Consider the following 20315-nt stretch of genomic DNA (forward strand, 5'->3'; position numbering starts at 1 on the left):
TCATTCTCCATTTTATGTCATAATGGATTTAAAATCCATCATGTACTTTATACTGCAGCACATGTATGTCTGAACTAGCCACAGTCCAAGGGCTGTGTACATGGGTACCTGTGGGTCGTGGCTACCTCCCTGGCAGCACTGCAGGGTTCTGGGCGGGGAACATAAGGCAGGTGGAAGCAGGATTAGGCTTTATGGCACGTGACTCAGATTCAGTTAATTCTACTGCTCTAGGAAGCTTAGGAGAAGGCAATGGCACCCCACTCCAGTACTCTTGCCTGGAAAATCCCATGGGCAGAGGAGCCTGGTGGGCTGCAGTCCATGGGGTCTCTAAGAGCCGGACACGACTGAGCGACTTCACTTTCACTTTTCGCTTTTGTGCGCTGGAGAAGGAAATGGCAACCCACTCTGGTGTTCTTGCCTGGAGAATCCCAGGGACGGGGGAGACTGGTGGGCTGCCGTCTATGGGGTCGCACAGAGTCGGACGTGACTGAAGCGACTTAGCAGCAGCAGCAGGAAACTTAAACACATTCATGAATGCTTCATACTCAGGTAGGTTATGGAGAAGGCGATGGCACCCAGTACTCTTGCCTAGAAAATCCCATGGACGGAGGAGCCTGGTAGGCTGCAGCCTATGGGGTTGCTAAGAGTCCGACACGACTGAGTGACTTCACTTTCACTTTTCACTCTCATCCATTGGAGAAGGAAATGGCAACCCACTCCAGTGTTCTTGCCCAGAGAATCCCAGGGACAGGGGAGCCTGGTGGGCTGCCGTCTATGGGGTCACACAGAATCAGACATGACTGAAGCGACTTAGCAGCAGCAGCAGGTAGGTTAAAAAGAAAAACACTTTACTTCCATTTTCTTTTGGTTTCATTGTTATACTCATGGCTCTGATTTATTACAGTGAAACTTTGCTTTAATTTTAATAACAACAGTAACATATGCTTATTATAAAATAGTCAAATAATATAAAATATATAAAGTAAAAAGTGAGGATTTCATCTAATTCTTCCCCCGAAAACAGCAGTTTAATGTATATCCATCTAAATTTTTAAAACATATATACTATAATGTAAATATGGTATGTATATTTACCCTTTTAGGAAAAAATAGGTTCAAACTAATCCATACTGTTCTGAAGCCACCTCTTCTCAGCTTAGTAATATATTATGGTCATCTTTTTAATACCTGTGGTCCTTTAAATAGAGACAAGCTAAGAGTTAACATTCCTCCATGGATAGCAACTTTATATGAAAAAAAGTGAGAGCAAAAGGACAACCTAGTCATAGAGATTCCTAAAATTATTAAAATGTCCCAGGAGGCCAGCCCTAGTCCCCTAACTTAATAAATGTTTCTGACCATGGATGGATTTATAATATCTCTGAGTTCATATAAAAAAGAAATAATAATACTGCCTACAGCCAAGCCAGGCTTCAGCAATATGTGAACCGTGAACTTCCTGATGTTCAAGCTGGTTTTGGAAAAGGCAGAGGAACCAGAGATCAAATTGCCAACATCCGCTGGATCATGGAAAAAGCAAGAGAGTTCCAGAAGAACATCTATTTCTGCTTTATTGACTATGCCAAAGCCTTTGACTGTGTGGATCACAATAAACTGTGGAAAATTCTGAAAGAGATGGGAATACCAGACCACCTGACCTGCCTCTTGAGAAATCTGGATGCAGGTCAGGAAGCAACAGTTAGAACTGGACATGGAACAACAGACTGGTTCCAAATAGGAAAAGGAGTACGTCAAGGCTGTATATTGTCACCCTGCTTATTTAACTTCTATGCAGAGTACATCATGAGAAATGCTGGGCTGGAAGAAGCACAAGCTGGAATCAAGATTGCCGGGAGAAATATCAATAACCTCAGATATGCAGATGACACCACCCTTATGGCAGAAAATGAAGAGGAACTAAAAAGCCTCTTGATGAAAGTGGAAATGGAGAGTGAAAAAGTTGGCTTAAAGCTCAACATTCAGAAAACGAAGATCATGGCATCCAGTCCCATCACTTCATGGGAAATAGATGGGGAAACAGTGGAAACAGTGTCAGACTTTATTTTTTGGGGCTCCAAAATCACTGGAGATGGTGACTGCAACCATGAAATTAAAAGACGCTTACTCCTTGGAAGGAAAGTTATGACCAACCTAGATAGCATATTCAAAAGCAAAGACATTACTTTGCCAACAAAGGTCCGTCTAGTCAAGGCTATGGTTTTTCCTGTGGTCATGATGTGAGAGTTGGACTGTGAAGAAAGCTGAGCACTGAAGAATTGATGCTTTTGAACTGTGGTGTTGGAGAAGACTCTTGAGAGTCCCTTGGACTGCAAGGAGATCCAACCAGTCCCTTCTGAAGGAGATCAGCCCTGGGATTTCTTTGGAAAGAATGATGCTAAAGCTGAAACTCCAGTACTTTGGCCACCTCATGCAAAGAGTTGACTCATTGGAAAAGACTCTGATGCTGGGAGGGATTGGGGGCAGGAGGAGAAGGGGACGACAGAGGATGAGATGGCTGAATAGCATCACTGACTCGATGGACGTTAGTCTGAGTGAACTCCGGGAGTTGGTGATGGATAGGGAGGCCTGGCGTGCTGCGATTCATGGGGTCACAAAGAGTCGGACACGACTGAGCGACTGAACTGAACTGAACTGACCTGGTCAGGGTAATTGTGGAAGACAAATGAAATGAAATATGTAGACTGCTTAAGCACAATAATGAGGACAGGGTAAATATTCAGTGCATAATTACAAAAATAATTACTGTTACTTTTGCTTTTAGGAAAAGTAAATCAGATTATGTGAAAGCAGAAATTCTGAAAACAGAAAACCACTTGTCAACATAGCCTTCAGCCAGAAGTGAAAATACAAAAACAGGAGAGAAGCACAGGGGAAGAACGGAAAAGGCAGCCGCCTCAATCTGTCCCAACTAAACGCTCCTCAAAGGAGGGGATGTCAGTCCCCGGTGGACATACATCCAAGGAGGGAGATACCTTGTTAATCTGTACCTGCACCTCTTCCACACCTGTTCTCACCTCTGGACAAAGAAACCTATGCCTCTCCATAGGCAGTGACTCCAAGGACACCTTAAAAACGCAGGGAAGAGCTCGTTCCCTCAACCTAGTAGCCTTTCTCTGAAAATCTAACCCAGGAATAATGTGTACAGAAGAGCTGCCCTTCCTAACATCACTGAAAACCCCCTCCTCAGCACAAGGAAATCACGGTGGCAGGGACAGCCACTGGGAGACAGTAACCTGGTCTTTGATGAGCTCCACTGCAGAGTCCTCAAGATCCAGCTCATAGCACAACCTCACGAAAAGCGGTCCAAACTTGTACTCTCCCAAGGTGATGTTCCTGTTCTCTGCATGGTACCTGGCAATCAAAATAATTCAGTGAGGCAAACGGTGGGACTGGGGAAAAGGCCAGACAAACTACGGCACGCACTCTGCTAGGTGCTGGGGACGCAGCAAAGAATGCAGTGCTCTCACAGTCTGGAGGGGAAAGCACAGAATTAAAGATGACCAGAAAATCCTGGAAAGCATATTAGGCATTTAAATAATCAGACAAGGTTCGTTAGAGTCCCACCACATACTCGAAGTTAAAAGAAGTAAAATACAGATTGTAATCATCCTCCCAAATTTACCAGCAACCTGCTAGGACTGAGTGTGAGCGTATGTCAGGGACTAGCAGGGGTCTTGCATCTGTAAACCCATCAGGATGGCACCGTCTCTTTCTGTGCTCCTGGAGAGGAACAAGGAAAGGAGTGGGGTGATGCTCCATCCCCCTCACATCTGGCTTTACCCCCATATAGGACGGCAGCAACCAATAGATGCAATTTTAAATCTAGACCTATCTCTCCTTTTTTCTTGACTCAGGGAAAGTTATATGTGAACTATAATCACCTAGCCAAACAAATTAAATGCAGCTTTGAAATTTTAGTTTTAGAAGATGGCTAATTTCAAAGACAGTGATGTTTTATATGTATGTGGCCTGGGATTTCTACAAGTAGCCAGTCTGCCAGTTAGAACTGCAGAACTGAAAGTTGCTCACATAGCTTTCCTTTCAAGAACCAACTCTTTCTGCTTTAGACACCGGGAAGACAATCTGGTGACGAAACAAGTAACTCATGATTACACGTAATCAGATTTTAGGAAGATTCATTCATTATGTGACTGAATCCCAGATACCATGGGGAAAAGCTCTGATTTTTAACAAACAGAATATTTTTTAACCTTCTGCTGAAATCACTGAGGAAAGTCATAATAGCATTATGGATAGTCCATTCTAAACATATATGCTACCAAAGAGAATGATGACTGTACCTTTAAAGATACATTTCATAATCCAATTATAAAAGTTATAAAATACTCATTGTTTCATGTACAGTTGTTATGAATTAACTTATCATATCAAAACATCAGGGGCTTCCCCAATGGCTTAGCAGGTAAAGAATCCACCTGCAATGCAGGAGACACAGGAAATGTGGGTTCAATCCCTGGGTCAGGAAGATCCCCTTGAGGAGGAAATGGCAACCCACTCCAGTATTCTCACCTGGAAAATCCCATGGACAGAGGAGCCTGATAAGCTACAATCTACAGGGCCGCAAAGAGCCTGACACAACTGAGCGACTAAGCACCAATGCACACTAAAACATCAAGCTGTATACCTTAAAAATGTGTAATTCATATATGTCATCTGAACCTCAATAAAGCTAGAGGAAGGAAGAAATAAATATTAAAAGGCAGTATGCTGCTACTGCTGCTAAGTTGCTTCAGTCGTGTCCGACTCTGTACGACCCCATAGATGGCAGCCCACCAGGCTCCCCCGTCCCTGGGATTCCCCAGGCAAGAACACTGGAGTGGGTTGCCATTTCCTTCTCCAATGCATGAAAGTGAAAAGTGAAAGTGAAGTAGCTCAGTCTTGTCCGACTCTTAGTGACCCCATGGACTGCAGCCTACCAGGCTCCTCTGCCTGTGAGATTTTCTAGGCAAGAGTACTGGAGTGGGTTGCCATTGCCTTCTCCCAAAAGGCAGTACAGTTAGTGATTAAGGACTTTTAGACTCTTGATTCCAAAATAACATTTCACATCCCAGCTGTTCTACCTACTGTGTCACTATGAGCAAATTAACCACATTGTACCTCAGTTTCCTCATCTGTAAAGTGGAGATAAGAAAAGGACTCAAAGAGTTTTTGTGAGGTTCAAATGAGATGATATGCCTGGCACACAGTAAGTCTTCCACATACGTTACCTCTTATAAAATGTAAGGCATGCTGAAGAAAATATCTTTAAATAATCAATGTATTTCAGTAAATAGTCTCAAGAGAGATGTGTATCAGATTAACAACAAAACTAAAATGAAAAGTTTCCCAACTTAAATGGTATTCACACTAATGAAAGTGCTAGAAAGTCACAGAGGTAATATGTCACCTCCTCTTGACAAGAGAGGTTCAAGTTCAAGGATCTAAGATCCCCTATAAACCAAACAGCACATGGTCAAAACCAGGAGGAGATTCAGTGGCTCCCTGTTTTTGGCTCAATAAGGAGCTCATGTTCCAGCTCATTGCTCTTCTTCCCCAACGAGGGGCAGCCTGTCTCAGAAAGAAAGAAAAGAGGTTGGTGAGGTCGTGGACCCCCACACCCCCCAACTCATCCAGCTGTCCACAGACAGAGGGAAAGGACAGCAACTGGGCAGAGAGTTACTAGCGTCAATAAAGGGATTATGAGTCACACACTACGCCAAAAACAAGAGTGGAAAGAGTGTTGAGAATGTTACCCTATTTTGTTGCTCTTGTAAACATCTGATAGCTTTGGCTAGTAAAAAGAAAACTGAGAGTAAAAGGAGCCAGAGGGTCTCAAATGATTCAGCTTTACGAAACTGAAATAGCAGATGTAGGTTTGCAGATACACTGTGACTATGAATTAGCATAATCCCTTTTGGAAAATAATCTGGCAGTTTGTATTGACAAGCTTTAAAAGGTTCATGTCTTCTGGTCCCCAAAACAAAGCTTTGCACATAGAGTTTGCTCATCATAGCACTATTTATCCTGGTGAAAAATCAGAAATGATTTAGACATTCAACAGTAGGGGCACAGTTAATTAAAATACCTAACCTATAATGGACTAGTGTATAGTCATGCAAATATGATTCCTAGAGTGTTAACAAGCAAAAACATTTATGCTACAATGCCAACTAGAAAACAAAATATCATGTTATATACACAGTAATAGCCACAACTGTGTGAAATAAACCCTACCAAAATTGCAAAATCTTTGCATGAAAAAAAAAATTGGTGGGAAGACATATCAAAATATTAACAGTGGTTTCTTGGATGTGTTAGGCCCCAAGGATGGCTGCCATCAACTCCTCATGCATACTGCTCCATCCATCCACAGGTAGAATCGTTTCCCTTTCCGCATGAATCAGGGGTGGCTAACTTGCCCTGAGCAGGAGAATGGGGTGGAACGAAAGTACGTGCCAGTGCTGGGCCGCTCTGCGGGCCTGCAGCTGTGTGCCAGTGCCTCTCCGCTGGACTCGGGTACTACCAGGGCGGGGCGGGGGCAGGTGTAGGGACACTGATGCGTCAGAAGCGCCAAGGAAGCCTTCTTGGACCTCCCAGCTCGGCCCACTACAGCTGACTGCAGTGCACAGGGGACTTCAGCCGACACTGTGAGAGCCGCCCAGCTGAGGCCAGCGCAGTTTCTCATTCACTCGATTGTGAGAAATAATAAGTGGTCATTTTAAGTTATTAAGTTCTGTTGGGGTTGGTTATGCAGCAGGAGACAATCAAAACCGCAGAATGTGTAGTATATTTCTTGTGTTTTTCAAATTTTCAATGAAATTTGTGTAATTCATGTCTCTTATAGACAAGTTTGAGAAATCAGAAAAGTACACATTTAAACAAACAAAAAATATATATAGTGTATAATTTCCAAAGAACTGTGGTTAACTTAGGGTGTATATTCTTCCATATTCTCTATATGAGTAACTCATATTTTTCTCTGTACAGTACAAGTGCAGGTCCATGTATAGAAATGTATCTTTAAAGAATGGTGAAAAGAAGCAATGAATCATTTTTAGAAATAAAGCCTGTTGGTTTGGTGACATCCTGGTCCCAGGAGACACCTTTGCTGGGTTTCCTAAGAGCAGATTGTGATTACACATGAGTTCCTTCTGACATGGGAAAGTCTGATGACAGCTCAGAGACAGTAAAGAAACACAAGACCAGAGTAGCGAGGCTAGTCAGGAGTCCACTGAAGTGTCCAAGTGAGAGGAGTGAGGCCTGAACTAAGACACAGGTAATAGGGACAGAGAGAGGAAGGCTGGGATGCGAGACACCAGGCAGTGGACCCAGGAGAGCAGATGAGATCAGGGGAAAGAAAGACTGGTCAGTATGAGAACAAACAGAGCAAGAAGAGGTCTGTGTACACGGAACGTGAAGACTAGAGAGCATGTGAGTGGACTCAGTGAGTAGTGAGGCTGGTGATCTCCTGGGGCGTGAATTATCTGCTTTCCCATCTTCAGCACCCGGCATGTAGTAGGAACCTAAAAAGTTTTTGTTAAATGAATGAGTTTAAACATGTGGTGCTCAGGGCAGGCACCTGGACAAGAGACCTGGAAGTCGCCAGCATAGAGGTGATAGCTGAAATCTTCCAGGTGTATACGATTGCTCAGGAAAGGGAGACAGTGGGAAGAGAAAAGGCTGGCAGTATTCTAAGGAAGTGCCTCACCTGTAAATGACATGTTTAGCCAGCTCCACGTCGTCCCGGGATGTACACAAATGAAGCAGGGTTCTCAACTCCTCTTTCAGGATGAGCTTATTCTGGGTCAGTTTCTCTTCCAGGTTTCTCAAATAGGTTTCTGGAAGAGAGCACAGTGTGGAGGTGGCTATCACTCGGGCTGACTTGGACTGTTCAGGAGTCTGACCTCAGGGAGAAGGGGAGGCTGGAACCCAGCACCTTGCAGAGGCCACTGAGTGGGGCTCACGGCCACGCAGCTCCATCACTGGCTGGTCTTGAGCATCAGAGATGGTGTGTGAAGCAGCGCATCTGTGTCACAGGGTGCAGGCCCAGGCCTCACTCAGACTCCCTGCACAGTCTTTGGGAGCAGGAGTGCAGGAATGTGCCTTTTTCACTACCTGGGTGACGCTTATGCAGTTTCAGAACTAATGTCCAAAGAGGCTTAGTCCAGAAAGCTGTATCCAAAAGTGACCCATGAGGGAAAAAAAAGGAACCAAGATATCCAAACCATCAGTTGGTAGGGTACCTAGCGGGAAAACTGAAAGGAAAATGTGAAGAGGAGTCACAGTGGAGGACTCACGATTCAGGAATGCCTCACATCTCTTCCTCTTGATTCAACTTCACCACTGTTTCATTCCTCCTGGTCCCTCTCTAATCAGTTCTTAGAAAGTGTGCCACAGCACTGTATAACGCAGAGGGCAAGCCTGTCCTCTAACAGCAGCAAACCGTCTTCTAGTGACCGAATCATTTCAAGGTGGTCCCTTGTCCTGTATCTGAACCTACTGTGGAGACAAACACCAACAGGAAGCACTGTCTCTTGGCATTAGGAGGCACTGTATTCTTGGCAGAAAGTGGGGTCAGAGGCAGGCACCAAGCAAGCATCTGCTTTCCAGAAGGCAGGGCTGTTCTCACTATCAGAAGCTGCCAAGAAAAGTCTACAGGATTTGCTCCAAGGTGCAGAGCTCTGAAGGAATGCCGCCTGAAGGAATGGTGGGATATACATTAAAACACAAAATTGGGAAGCTGAAGTAGATACTGTTCTCGATTTACTAGAAAAAAAAGGCCTCCTAGGTTTGGGTTAATGCAGTAGACTCTCCAATCTTTATTTGCAGGATCTTGTAATGGCTAAAGGTTTTAGAACTGGGAAGACATGGGCTGAAATCTCCCAGGTAGCGCCAGTGGTAAATAACCCACCTGCCAATGCAGGAGACATAAGAGACATGGGTTTGATCTCTGGGTTGGGAAGATCCCCTGGAAGAGAGCATGGCAAGCCACTCCAGTATTCTTGCCTGGAGGATCCCATGGACAGAGGAGCCTGGTGGGGTGCATGGGGTTGCAAACAGTCAGACACAACTGAGGTGACTTAGCATGTACGCATGTGTGGGCTGAAATCTAGGCTTTGCCATTTGCATGCTATAGGGAGGTTTGGGGAGGCTTGTGAGTGAGACTTGATTCATGTGTAAAGTGAAGATCATGATACTGACCTCATGGGGTCACCCTGAGATAATGCGAGTAAAGTAAAGCCCTTAGCACACAGCCCAGCATGTAGTAACTGCCCAGAAATCACAGAGGTTTTTATTCTTATTTCATTCTTCCGTCACGAGGATTTATTCTATTAAATATTTCTAAACAATTTCCAACCTAAAAAGATTTTAATAGGATGACTTTACATCTTGTACTTCTCAATATGTCCAAAATTTCAGCAAATGTAATTTGTATTTTAAAACAAACAATAAGATTTAGGTGCTTATTGTATATTCATATTCAGAGGTATCCTTCTTTGTGTGAGAGACACAGGGAAGGATAAGGTATGGTTCCTGCCGTGAAAGAGCTTAGAATCTATCTGAAAAGACAAGATACATTTACATAAAGGTATCTGAAAACACTGACAGAGTAGGTGACACGTGACAGTATAAACATAATAGGAAAGAAGAGAGAAATCAAGCAGCAGAAAGAGACCAGGTGTGGTGGACGCAGAGAAGCGGCAGAGGAGGGACGGGGCTGGGTCGGGTTGGCAGAGCTGACGGAGTTTGGCATCGCTGGTGTGGGAATCAGCACGAGACACAGCATGGAACTGCGGGGGAAAGGTGGTGAGGGGAGAACGTGACTAGATTAACAGGAAATTACACTGAATTCTACAAAGGGTGAGATCGACTATGGAAGAGCTAGGAACCTGGGGAGAAGGGGGATGTTTGTATATGATGTGGTCTATAAGACAGAAAGTACCACTGTGGGTCCTCATAATGAGGAAATGTGGACAGGATTTTATATGTAAATACTTGAGAGTGGAGTAGCGTGGCACTCATGATGCTAATTGCCTTTCAGAACATACGTATGACCAGCACAGCCTTAGAAAGACTATGACAACTGAGTAACAACTAGACTGTGACATGAAGCCCTAACTGCAAACTTTACAGAGCTCCAGGCGACTTGGGGTAAGCAGAAAAGGCTAAAGTCAAATCTAGGTTGAGTCTACCTAAAGTGGAGACTCAATTCTCTGTCACTCTTTATCTTCTTGTTCTGTAGGTGATTTTGTATAACAGTATGGTTAGCAGAGTTGTAAAGGAAGACTGGTTTCTGGAGGGCTGGACTGTAGAGATGGGAAGCAAGTGTTCATTAGGTGCTTACAACATCCAACAGTGAGAAGGAGGAAAGCTGAAGAAGTCAATAGAACATACAAAAGAGTTATTAAAAAAGAGAGGGGTCTTACTCTGTTTATAAAAGAATTTGAATTACTGGGGAAAACTCAATGTGCAGGACAAGAGGAAATGAATGCAACAAGATTTCTCAGATGCTGAAAGGGAACAGGACCAGGGGTGGTGGTAGGGTTTTTAGCTCTTTACATAGAAAGTTTCAAACATACCTAAAAGTAGAGAGAAATCACCTCCCATGTGTCCATCACCCAGCCACAGCAATTATCAGTATTTTGTTAATTTTTTTAAAGAAACCTATTTTAGACTACTGATTCTTTCAGCACAGACTGGAAAACATGAAAATACATCATACATTTTTGTTTCATTTGATTTATCTATAGATATGTATGTGTGTACTAGAGATGCAAGGCAAATTGTATTTTTTACTGAGGGTGGCATCAAAAGTCTGAAGGCCAGTCATGTGGAGCAGTTCTCCGACTTTACTGTGCAGACGAATCGTTTGGGGCCCAGGTTTGGCATTCCTATCCCTCCCTTACTTGCTGCTCATCCTTGAGCCTAACTGAGAGGCACTGATCTAGAGGACTGGATGCAGAGCTAGTTTCAGTATTTCTCTGGGGTCCTGGGAGAAGGGTTAAGAGGAGAATGGTGAAATAAAAGGTGCACACAGGGGCAGACTAGGAACTAAGAATAAATCATCTCAATTTCTTTTGAGATCCAAAGCCATTGAAAGAGAGACTGAATAGGGATAAAGACAGAGGAAAGCTGAATGACAGATCAATGAAAGAATTAAATAGATTTGATTACCTTTGGTGCCAGGAAGATTACATGCAACAGCCACCTTCTTACGTTGAAACTCCTTTAATTTCACAATACTGTCTGTAAGTAGGTATCTTTTAGCTAAAAATCAGAGAAAGTAAAATCATTTTGACTATTTTATACTTAGCAAATAACATGTGTAGAGTTTGACCGTCTCTTTCTAATAACTGATCTGATCCTCACTAGACTGGTACAGTTATAACAGTCACCCTCATAGGGAAAAAAAATTTCCAAACTACCAGAGAATGCAAATCCTCCACAAGTCTTACCTGTGTGTGTGAAAGGAGCTAATGATTGTGTATGGGGACAAGAATCTGGACTCCAAAAGACAAATAACAAAACAGGTATATCTAGATTTGGTTTAAACAGGTAGAAGCATATAGGATAGAAGTAGTAGCTATAGTGTGACCACTGGAATTCCCAGTATTGTCATTTTCGAAATGAGGAGCTGTAATCTCTCAGATTTGAACTTTCAGTATTCACTAGATACATCAGGATTCACTCACCACAACTTAGCAGAAATGAAGAGTTTGGGAAACATTATTTCTTTAAAATGCTGGGTTATGCATGAACTGGAGCATGGCCAAAGAATCGTCCACTATACGAACTCTGTGTACAACAATAACAGTGTAACAACAAAAATTGCTGCTGATTTCTATAAAGGTGAGCAGTGGTTACAGCAATTACTTAGCATCCTCCTTTGTTAATGAGGGCTTCCCTGGTGGCTCGGAGGGTAAAGCAGCTGCCCGCAATGCGGGAGACCGGGGTTCGATCCCTTGGTCGGGAAGATCCTCTGGAGAAGGAAATGGCAACCCGCTCCAGTACTCTTGCCTGGAAAATCCCATGGACGGAGAAGCCTGGTAGGCTACAGTCCATGGGGTCACAAAGAGTCGGACACGACTGAGCGACTTCACTTTCTTTCTTTCTCTCTTTCCTTAATAAAGAGAACAGTAGTTCTATCACTAGGTGGTATGACAAAAGGAAAGAATGTATGTAAAATGTAGTAAAGCCTGACACAAAGTGTTAAATCTTTTATTATCATTTGCCAGCATTGTCAAATTTAACCATTTCCACAAAGATATTAAGGGATAATTCTGGAAGGAAATAAAGGAAGCTGCTCAGAGTCTTTCAGATTGTTATTTAGAGCTGGACTCTATAGTCTTAGACCTCCTCCCCTCCCAGACTCTACAGAACAGTAGGCCCAAGGCGGAGCGGGGTGTTCCCGGGAAGCAGCACAACTCCATCCAAGGAAATACTACAGCCCCAAGGTCAAGACTCCAGCCCAGCTGTCCTTTGATTCCCCGGCACAGGGGCGTCCACGACAGGCAGAGACCACCACTGCACACAGGAGCAGAGGGGGAGGGCATGCTCGGTTACTGTCGGCCAGGGAGTGACTGGAGCGCTGTTATTTCTCCAAAGAGATGCCCACTGAGGTGTAAAGCTCCCTTCTGTCTCACCCAACCCCTACTTCAAGGCCCAAGGCCGCGAATACCTCCGAGAGGGCAGAGGCAGCAGGTAGAACCAGAGCCTCCCACCCAATGATACACCAAACTTCGCAGCGCATGCAGCAGAAGGACTTGCTTCGGGGGCCGCAAGGTAGCCGCCATGCTGTTCCGGGCCGCACCATCTGTGGGAACCGGGGAGGGGGCGGAGCGTGCACCGTGACTCCGCCCCTTCCTCTGCCCGCCTCCCCCGGACCAGCATTCCTTTTGGCATGCTCCAAGATGGCGGCCCCCACGGTACGGCGCGCGATCCTCCTGGCGCGGAATGTGTTGGTGCCTCAGCTCTCTCTGGCAGGTTGGTGTCTGCTTCTTTCTTGGGGCTGCTTCTTTAGGTCGCCTGAGAACTCTGTTCCTTGAGTAAAAGGAGTAATGGACTTCTAAGGAAAGAAGAAACCACTGGAGGTGTTTGGTAGCACAGAAAGGGGAGATAAGGTCTCTGACCCATCTCCCTCCCTAAAATAGTGTTTTCTTATCCAGAGGTGTGAAGAGCAGAGCAAGTTCTGGTATGAGAACTTCTGCGGATGATTTCCGCGTTTATGTGTTCGGGTGGTGGTCTTTTTGCTGCCCCTCAAAAGCCCAAATGTGACCGACCCCTTCGCCTTCCCTGGGGCTGTGAAAATTTTCTCTCTCGCTGTTGTTTCTTTAGAGGGGTGTTATAAACGTTCTGGAGAACGCAATGGCACCCCACTCCAATATTCTTGCCTGGAAAATTCCATGGACGGGGGCGCCTGCTGGGCTGCAGTCCATGGGGTCGCTAAGAGTCGGACACGACTGAGCGACTTCACTTTGACTTTTCACTTTCATGCACTGGAGAAGGAAATGGCAACCCACTCCAGTGTTCTTGCCTGGAGAATCCCAGGGACGGAGGAGCTAGTGGGCTGCCGTCTATGGGGTCGCACAGAGTCGGACACGACTGAAGCGACCTAGCAGCAGCAGCAGCAGCAGCATAAACTTTCTCAACACCTGACGCGTGGCCAGACCCTGGTTTTCACTGGGTGGATGAATTTCTCATTATTAATCTCAGTTTACCTGATGACCTCGGGCGCAATTTGTTTGACCTTTCTTCGCCGAAGTTTTCCATTCAAATAGTAAATGCTAATAGTTTTGAAATACTTTGATACCTGCGTGAATGACGCTAAAGGACCTGCTGATGAAGACATTGGGAAAAACTTTTTTAATTTACAGAAGCTAAATCCTGACAGGTGTAACTGGTTATGTGATTCGGCTACAGTAATCACCATTGGTTTTTCCCATGCCTGTTACCAACTCTTTCTAACGTACCTCCTCTAGCCCCTATTCAAAAGAAACACATAGTTTTTCTCCACACATCTTTAAATATCAACGTGAAACCTTATCATTGGCCACCAGAAGTTTTCTGAGGATTAGCTGGTTGACCTAGCTAATGAAAATGTTTCTTGCCACACATTAAAGTAGTCTGCCCAGTACTTGGCACCTCAGTAAGCATTAGGGGTGTAGCTGTTTACTAGTGTGTTTACTTAGGGTTGTTACTAAATGCTTTTCAATTTAAACAAGACCTTGTATTGTTAATCAGGGAAAGTATCATAGTTGCTTGGAATGTTTGGGACCAGTCATTGTAACCAGGGAATGGGCATTAAATAAAGGTGAATTGAGAGAATTTCCAGTTACTGATTTGACCTAAGATTGAAACAGTGAACTTGTGATCGGTTATACCTGTGCTGTCCCTCTGTCGTGGCCATGAGCTGTAAGTGGCTATTTCATTTAGTTTAAAAATTCTGTTCCTTAGTCACATTGGTGGTGGTGGTTTTGTCGCTAAGTCATGTCTGACTTGCAACCCAACGGACTGTAGCCTGCCAGGGTCCTCTGTCCATGGGATTCTCCAGGCAAGAATACTGGAGTAGGTACAAGGGAAGCCCAACATTAGCTATATTTTAAGTGCTCAGTAGGCACCTGTGGCTAGTGGCCACTGTCGTGGCTAGCTCCTTTATTGCAGAAAGTTACATTGCACAGGCACTGGGTTAGACCACAGATGAAAGGAATCTTGAAATCAGGAACTGGAGGCTATAAGGCAAGTAATATAAGATGTTACTGTTTGGTCAGTAAGTTGTGTCCAACTCTTTTGCGACCCTATGGACTGTAGCCTACCAGGTTCTTCTGTCAATGGGATTTCCCAGGGGAAAAAAAATGGAATGAGTTGCCATTTCCTTCTCCAGGAGATCTTTTCAACCTAGGGATCAAACGCGCATCTCCTGCATTGGCAGGCTGATTCTTTACCACTGAGCCACCAGGGAAGCCCCAAAATAAAATGTAGCCCCCAAATAAAATAGTACATTATTGACCTCTGGGGGTTTGAGAATGCTGATAAGGAGCTTTGCTTTAAGTCGTCAAAACATCTTAAACCATTACAGGATAAAAGAGGAAAAAATTCATACACATTCATGACAAATCGGTATTTGGAATACATTGGAACTTCCATCTGTTCTCCTTACAACAGATAAATAAAGGCAACTAAAATAATCAACAGGATGGAAGCAAGATTTATTGAGGTGAACCAAAAAAAGGGGTTTCAGTATAAGAAGAGGCTAGAGAAGGAAAGTTACCGGGCACTTACTACAGAGTGGACATTAGGCGAAGCACTTACTATTGTATACGTCCTCGTTTAGATTATGATACAATATTTCCCCGTTTTACATATGAAGAAAACTGCTAAGAGGCCTGGTGTAACTTGTCCAGATTTTCATAATATTTATGGAAGGCTAGGATTCACATTTAGATTTTGTGACTCTAAAGCCTATCTGTGTTCACAATCACACTGCTTCCCTTTGGATGGAAAACATGTTTGGAGACATTTTACCAAAAGCCAAATTAACTATACAAAAAGCAAGTTTTTTATAAATAAGTATTTACTAAGCTCCAAAATCCTGGTCTTTGGGGGCAGAATTAAGTAGAGGAAATATTCATTTTTCAGTGGATAGTTATCTTTGAATATTGTTGCTCTAAAAGTTGACTGCCTAAAGGGTAAGCGTGTTCAAGATGGGTTTATCTGCTTGGGTGGCATAGTTAGAGTGGGGTTAAATGGTCTGAGAGAGCTAAACTTGTGAGGCTGATAACATCCTATCCGCTTGCTACTTCAGTGTTGTCTGAGGGTCTGTTCCCACCCCAGGCGTGCTGAATCAGAATCTTCATTTAATCGAGATTCATATGCACATTAAAGTTGGAGAAGCTGATCTAGATTTTCCAGTTTCATTGTCCACTCATCATTCTTCCTGACTTCATGGAAATTGTTTCTGGTTTTAATGTTAATATACAGACCTCTCAACTACCAACTATCTTAGAAAGATGGATATCCTGATTTAAAAGGTTTACAGAAAATCGAATGTCTGTCTTGCTGCTGCTAAGTCGCGTCAGTCATGTCCGACTCTGTGTGACCCCATAGATGGCAGCCCACCAGGCTCCCCCGTCTCTGGGATTCTCCAGGCAAGAACACTGGAGTGGGTTGCCATTTCCTTCTCCAATGCATGAAAGTGAGAAGTGAAAGTGAAGTCGCTCAGATGTGTCTGATTCTTAGCCACCCCATGGACTGTAGCCCGCCAGGCTCCTCCATCCATGGGATTTTCCAGGCAAGAGTACTGGAGTGGGGTGCCATTGCCTTCTCCAATGTCTGTCTTAAGGTGTAGTTATTTACTATTGTAACAAATCACCACAAATTTGGTGGCTTAAAACAACATAGATTTACTTAAAACAACATAGACTTACTGTTCTGTATGTCAGAAGTCTGGTACAGAGTCTTACTGTGCTAAAATCAATCAAGGTTTTGAAAGGGATGTATTCCCTTCAGGAGTCTTTAGGGGTGAATCTGTTTTTCTAGCCTTTCCCATATTCTGGAGACCACCTTCATTCCTTGGCTGATGGCTCCTTACTCAAACGTCTTCAAAGTGAGCAGTGGCAAGTCAGGTCCTTCTCATATCACTCTGCCTTTCATGTACCACACTAACAAAGTGTCTCCCTCTTCTACTTTTTAAGGACCTGTGATTACTTTGAATCCACCTGGGGACTTCTTGGCCATCTAGTGGTTAAGACTCTGTGCTTTCAGTGCAGGGGGCACAGGTTCAATCCCTGGTTGGGGAACTAAGATCCCACATGCCCCGAGGTATGGCTAAAAAAACAAAAACATTGAGTCCACCTGTGTAACCCTGGACAGTCTCCTCATTTTAAGATCAGCTGATGTGCTGATCTTAATTCCATGTTGTTGTTGTTTAGTTACTAAGTCATGTCCAACTCTTTTGCGACCCCATGGACTGCAACCCACCAGGCTCCTCTGTCTGTGGAATTTCCCAAGCAAGAATACTGGAAAGAGCTTGCTTTTTCCTTCTCCAGGGCATCTTCCTGATCTGGGGATTTAATTCTCTCATCTGCTGCATTGCAGGCGGATTCTTTACTGCTGAGCCACCTGAGAAGCAATCTTAATTCCATCTGTCACCTTAATCCCCCTTTGCCATGTACCCTAACATTCACAGGTTCTGGGGATTAGGACATGGACATTTTTGGGGGAGACATTCTGCCTACAACACTGGATAACTCATTACTGTGTTTGCCATTGGTTTCTATTAGGAAAAATTTCCACTTGGCAAGTTTAAATTCTTTATCCTTATACCCATTTCCTTTCATTCTATCCTCAGTGGAGATAGAAAATGGTGTGTGCTTAGTCGCTTAGACAAGAATACTGGAGTGGGTTGCCATACCCTCCTCCAGGGCATCTTCCCAATCCAGGGATCAAACCCAGGTCTCCCACATTGCAGGTGGATTCTTTACCATCTGAGCTACCAGGGATGGTAAGCAAACAGTTAAAGTTCATATATTTGAAAGTTAGTGGGCTTATCTTTTGTAAATTTACTAGTTCTAATTTATTTTGTTTTCAGTCACGTGATCCCCTTGAAAAACCACACAAGACATTCTGGGACTCCTGTCTTTCCCCACCATCATCTCCCTGCTTTATGTCTCCCAGTACCAAAATCATGAACATAATTCTAGATAACTGTTTTTTCTCACTTTAGAATAAGGAGGACTGATGTCTTACACTAGAATAAAACATATGTTAGGAGAAGAAATGGAGAATAAGTAAGAAAATGTAATAACAAGTAGAGAATATATAAGTCATTGGTGTCCTGGAATATATAGCTTAACAGTCCCCTCCTTGGGCTTTCTTTGGCCTCTCTTCTTTTCACAGCTATTGTAAGACCTCCTCAGACAACCATTTTGCCTTTTTGCATTTCTTTTTCTTGGGGATGTTCTTGATCACTGCCTCCTGTACAATGTCATGAACCTCTATCCATAGTTATTCAGGTACTCTGTCTAACAGATCTAATCCCTTGAATCTATTTGTAAAATATGTAAAATCGTAAGGGATTTGATTCAGGTCATACCTGAATGGTCTAGTGGTCTTTCCCTACTTTCTTCAGTTTAAATCTGTTAAACTTCAATTTAATGCCTTACAAATAGCTGTGAAAAGAAGAGAAGTGAAAGGCAAAGGAGAAAGAAAGATATACCCATTTGAATGCAGAATTCCAAAGAATAGCAAGGAGAGATAAGAAAGTCTTCCTCAGTGATCAATGCAAAGAAATAGAGGAAAACAATACAATGGGAAAGACTAGAGATCTCTTCAAGAAAATTAGAGATACCTTGGTATCTCTAAGATACCAAGGGTATCTTCATGCAGAGATGGGCACAATAAAGGACAGAAATGGTATGGACCTAACAGAAGCAGAAGATATTAAGAAGAGGTGGCAAGAATACACAGAACTACACAAAAAAGATCTTCACAGATAATCATGATGGTGTGATTACTCACCTAGAGCCAGACATCCAGGAATGTGAAGTCAAGTGGGCCTTAGGAAGCATCACTACGAACACAGCTAGTGGAGGTGATGGAATTCCAATTGAGCTATTTCAAATCCTAAAAGATGATGCTGTGAAAGTGCTGCACTCAATATGCCAGCAAATCTGGAACACTCAGCAGTGGCCACAGGACTGGAAAAGGTCAGTTTTCATTCCAATCCCAAAGAAAGGCAATGTCAAAGAATATTCAAACGACCACACAATTAACTCATCTCACAAGCTAGCAAAGTAATGCTCAAAATTCTCCAAGCCAGGCTTCAACAGTACATGAACCGTGAACTTCCAAATGTTCAAACCGGATTTGGAAAAGGCAGAGGAACCAGAGATCAAATTGCCAACATCCGTTGGACCGTTGAAAAAAACAAGAGAGTTCCAGAAAAACATCTGCTTTATTGACTATGCCAAAGCCTTTGACTGTGTGGATCACAGAAAACTGTGGAAAATTCTTAAAGAGATGGGAATACAAGACCACCTTACCTGCCTCCTGAGAGGTCAAGAACCAACAGTTAGAACTGGACATGGAACAACAGACTGGTTCCAAATCAGGAAAAGAGTACGTCAAGGCTGTATATTGTCACCCTTCTTATTTAACTTATATGTGGAGTACATCATGAGAAACGCTGGGCTGGATGAAACACAAGCTGGAATCAAGATTGCCTGGAGAAATATCAATAACCTCTGATATGCAGATATCACCACCCTTATGGCAGAAAGCAAAGAAGAACTAAAGAGCCTCTTGATGAAAGTGAAAGAGGAGAGTGAAGTTGGCTTAAAACTGAACATTAAAAAAACTAAGATCATGGCATCCGGTCCCATCACTTCATGGCAAATAGATGGGGAAACAGTGAGAGACTATTTTTTGGGGCTCCAAAATCACTGCAGATGGTGACTGCAGCCGTGAAATTAAAAGACACTTGCTCCTCGGAAGAAAAGTTATGGCCAACATAGCATATTCAAAAGCAGAGACATTGCTTTGCCAACAAAGGTCTGTCTAGTCAAAGCTATGGTTTTTCCAGTAGTCATGTATGGGTGTGAGAGTTGGACTATAAAGAAAGCTTAGCACAGAAGAATTGATGCTTTTGAACTGTGGTGTTGGAGAAGACTCTTGAGAGTCCCTTGGACTGCAAGGAGATCCAACCAGTCCATTCTAAAGGAGATCAGTCCTGAATATTCATTGGAAGGACTGATGTCGAAGCTGAAACTCCCAATACTTTGGCCACCTAATTCGAAGAACTGACTCATTTGAAAAGACCCTGATGCTGGGAAAAATTGAAGGTGGGAGGAGAAGGGAATGACAAAGGATGAGATGGTTGGATGGCATCACTGATTCAATGGACATGAGTTTGCGTCAACTCTGAGAGTTGGTGAAAGGGAAGCCTGGCATGCTGCAGTCTATAGGGTCACAAAGAGTCGGACACGACTTGTGTCGGACACAACTGAACTGACTGAACTGGGCTTCCTAGGCGGCTGTAGTGGCAAAGAATCCGCCTGCCAGTGCAGGAGACGTAAGAGACGTGGGTTCGATCCCTGGGTTTGGAAGATCCCTTGGAGGAGGGCATGGCAACCCACTACAGTATTCTTGCCTGGAGAATGCCTTGGACAGAGGAGCTTGGAGGGCTACAGTCCGTAGGGTCACGAAAGAGTCAGACGTGACTGAAGCATCTTAACACGTTCGTCCCCTCCTCAGCTTATGCTCATGGAGAGAAAAGGGCTGTACTTGTTTCCCACAGA

At 43.7% G+C, this 20315-nt stretch overlaps 2 protein-coding genes across 6 annotated transcripts in view; one reads left to right on the forward strand and one right to left on the reverse strand.

Annotated features, from left to right (window-relative positions):
• Nucleotides 1-12857, reverse strand: part of PTCD2 (pentatricopeptide repeat domain 2) — a 31829-nt gene extending 18972 nt beyond the window's left edge. Inside the window, exons 1-4 of one of the 2 annotated variants that reach the window (XR_003507143.1) lie at nucleotides 12701-12857; nucleotides 11197-11289; nucleotides 7730-7859; nucleotides 3255-3372 (exon numbers count right to left, since the gene is read on the reverse strand). The gene's annotated coding sequence lies outside the window, so the exon portion shown is untranslated. The remainder of the gene's footprint in view (nucleotides 1-3254; nucleotides 3373-7729; nucleotides 7860-11196; nucleotides 11290-12700) is intronic. The other variant, XM_027519888.1, reaches the window with a different exon arrangement.
• A 42-nt stretch (nucleotides 12858-12899) lies between these two features.
• Nucleotides 12900-20315, forward strand: part of MRPS27 (mitochondrial ribosomal protein S27) — a 104010-nt gene continuing 96594 nt past the window's right edge. Inside the window, exon 1 of one of the 4 annotated variants that reach the window (XM_027519887.1) lies at nucleotides 12900-13005. In XM_027519887.1, coding sequence (XP_027375688.1) covers nucleotides 12933-13005 — 73 coding nt within the window. In that variant the 5' untranslated portion in view covers nucleotides 12900-12932. The remainder of the gene's footprint in view (nucleotides 13006-20315) is intronic. The other 3 variants (XM_027519885.1, XM_027519886.1, XM_027519883.1) reach the window with 3 other exon arrangements.

The sequence above is a fragment of the Bos indicus x Bos taurus genome, chromosome 20 (genome assembly GCF_003369695.1).
Source record: "Bos indicus x Bos taurus breed Angus x Brahman F1 hybrid chromosome 20, Bos_hybrid_MaternalHap_v2.0, whole genome shotgun sequence".
Classification (NCBI taxonomy): Eukaryota; Metazoa; Chordata; class Mammalia; order Artiodactyla; family Bovidae; genus Bos; species Bos indicus x Bos taurus.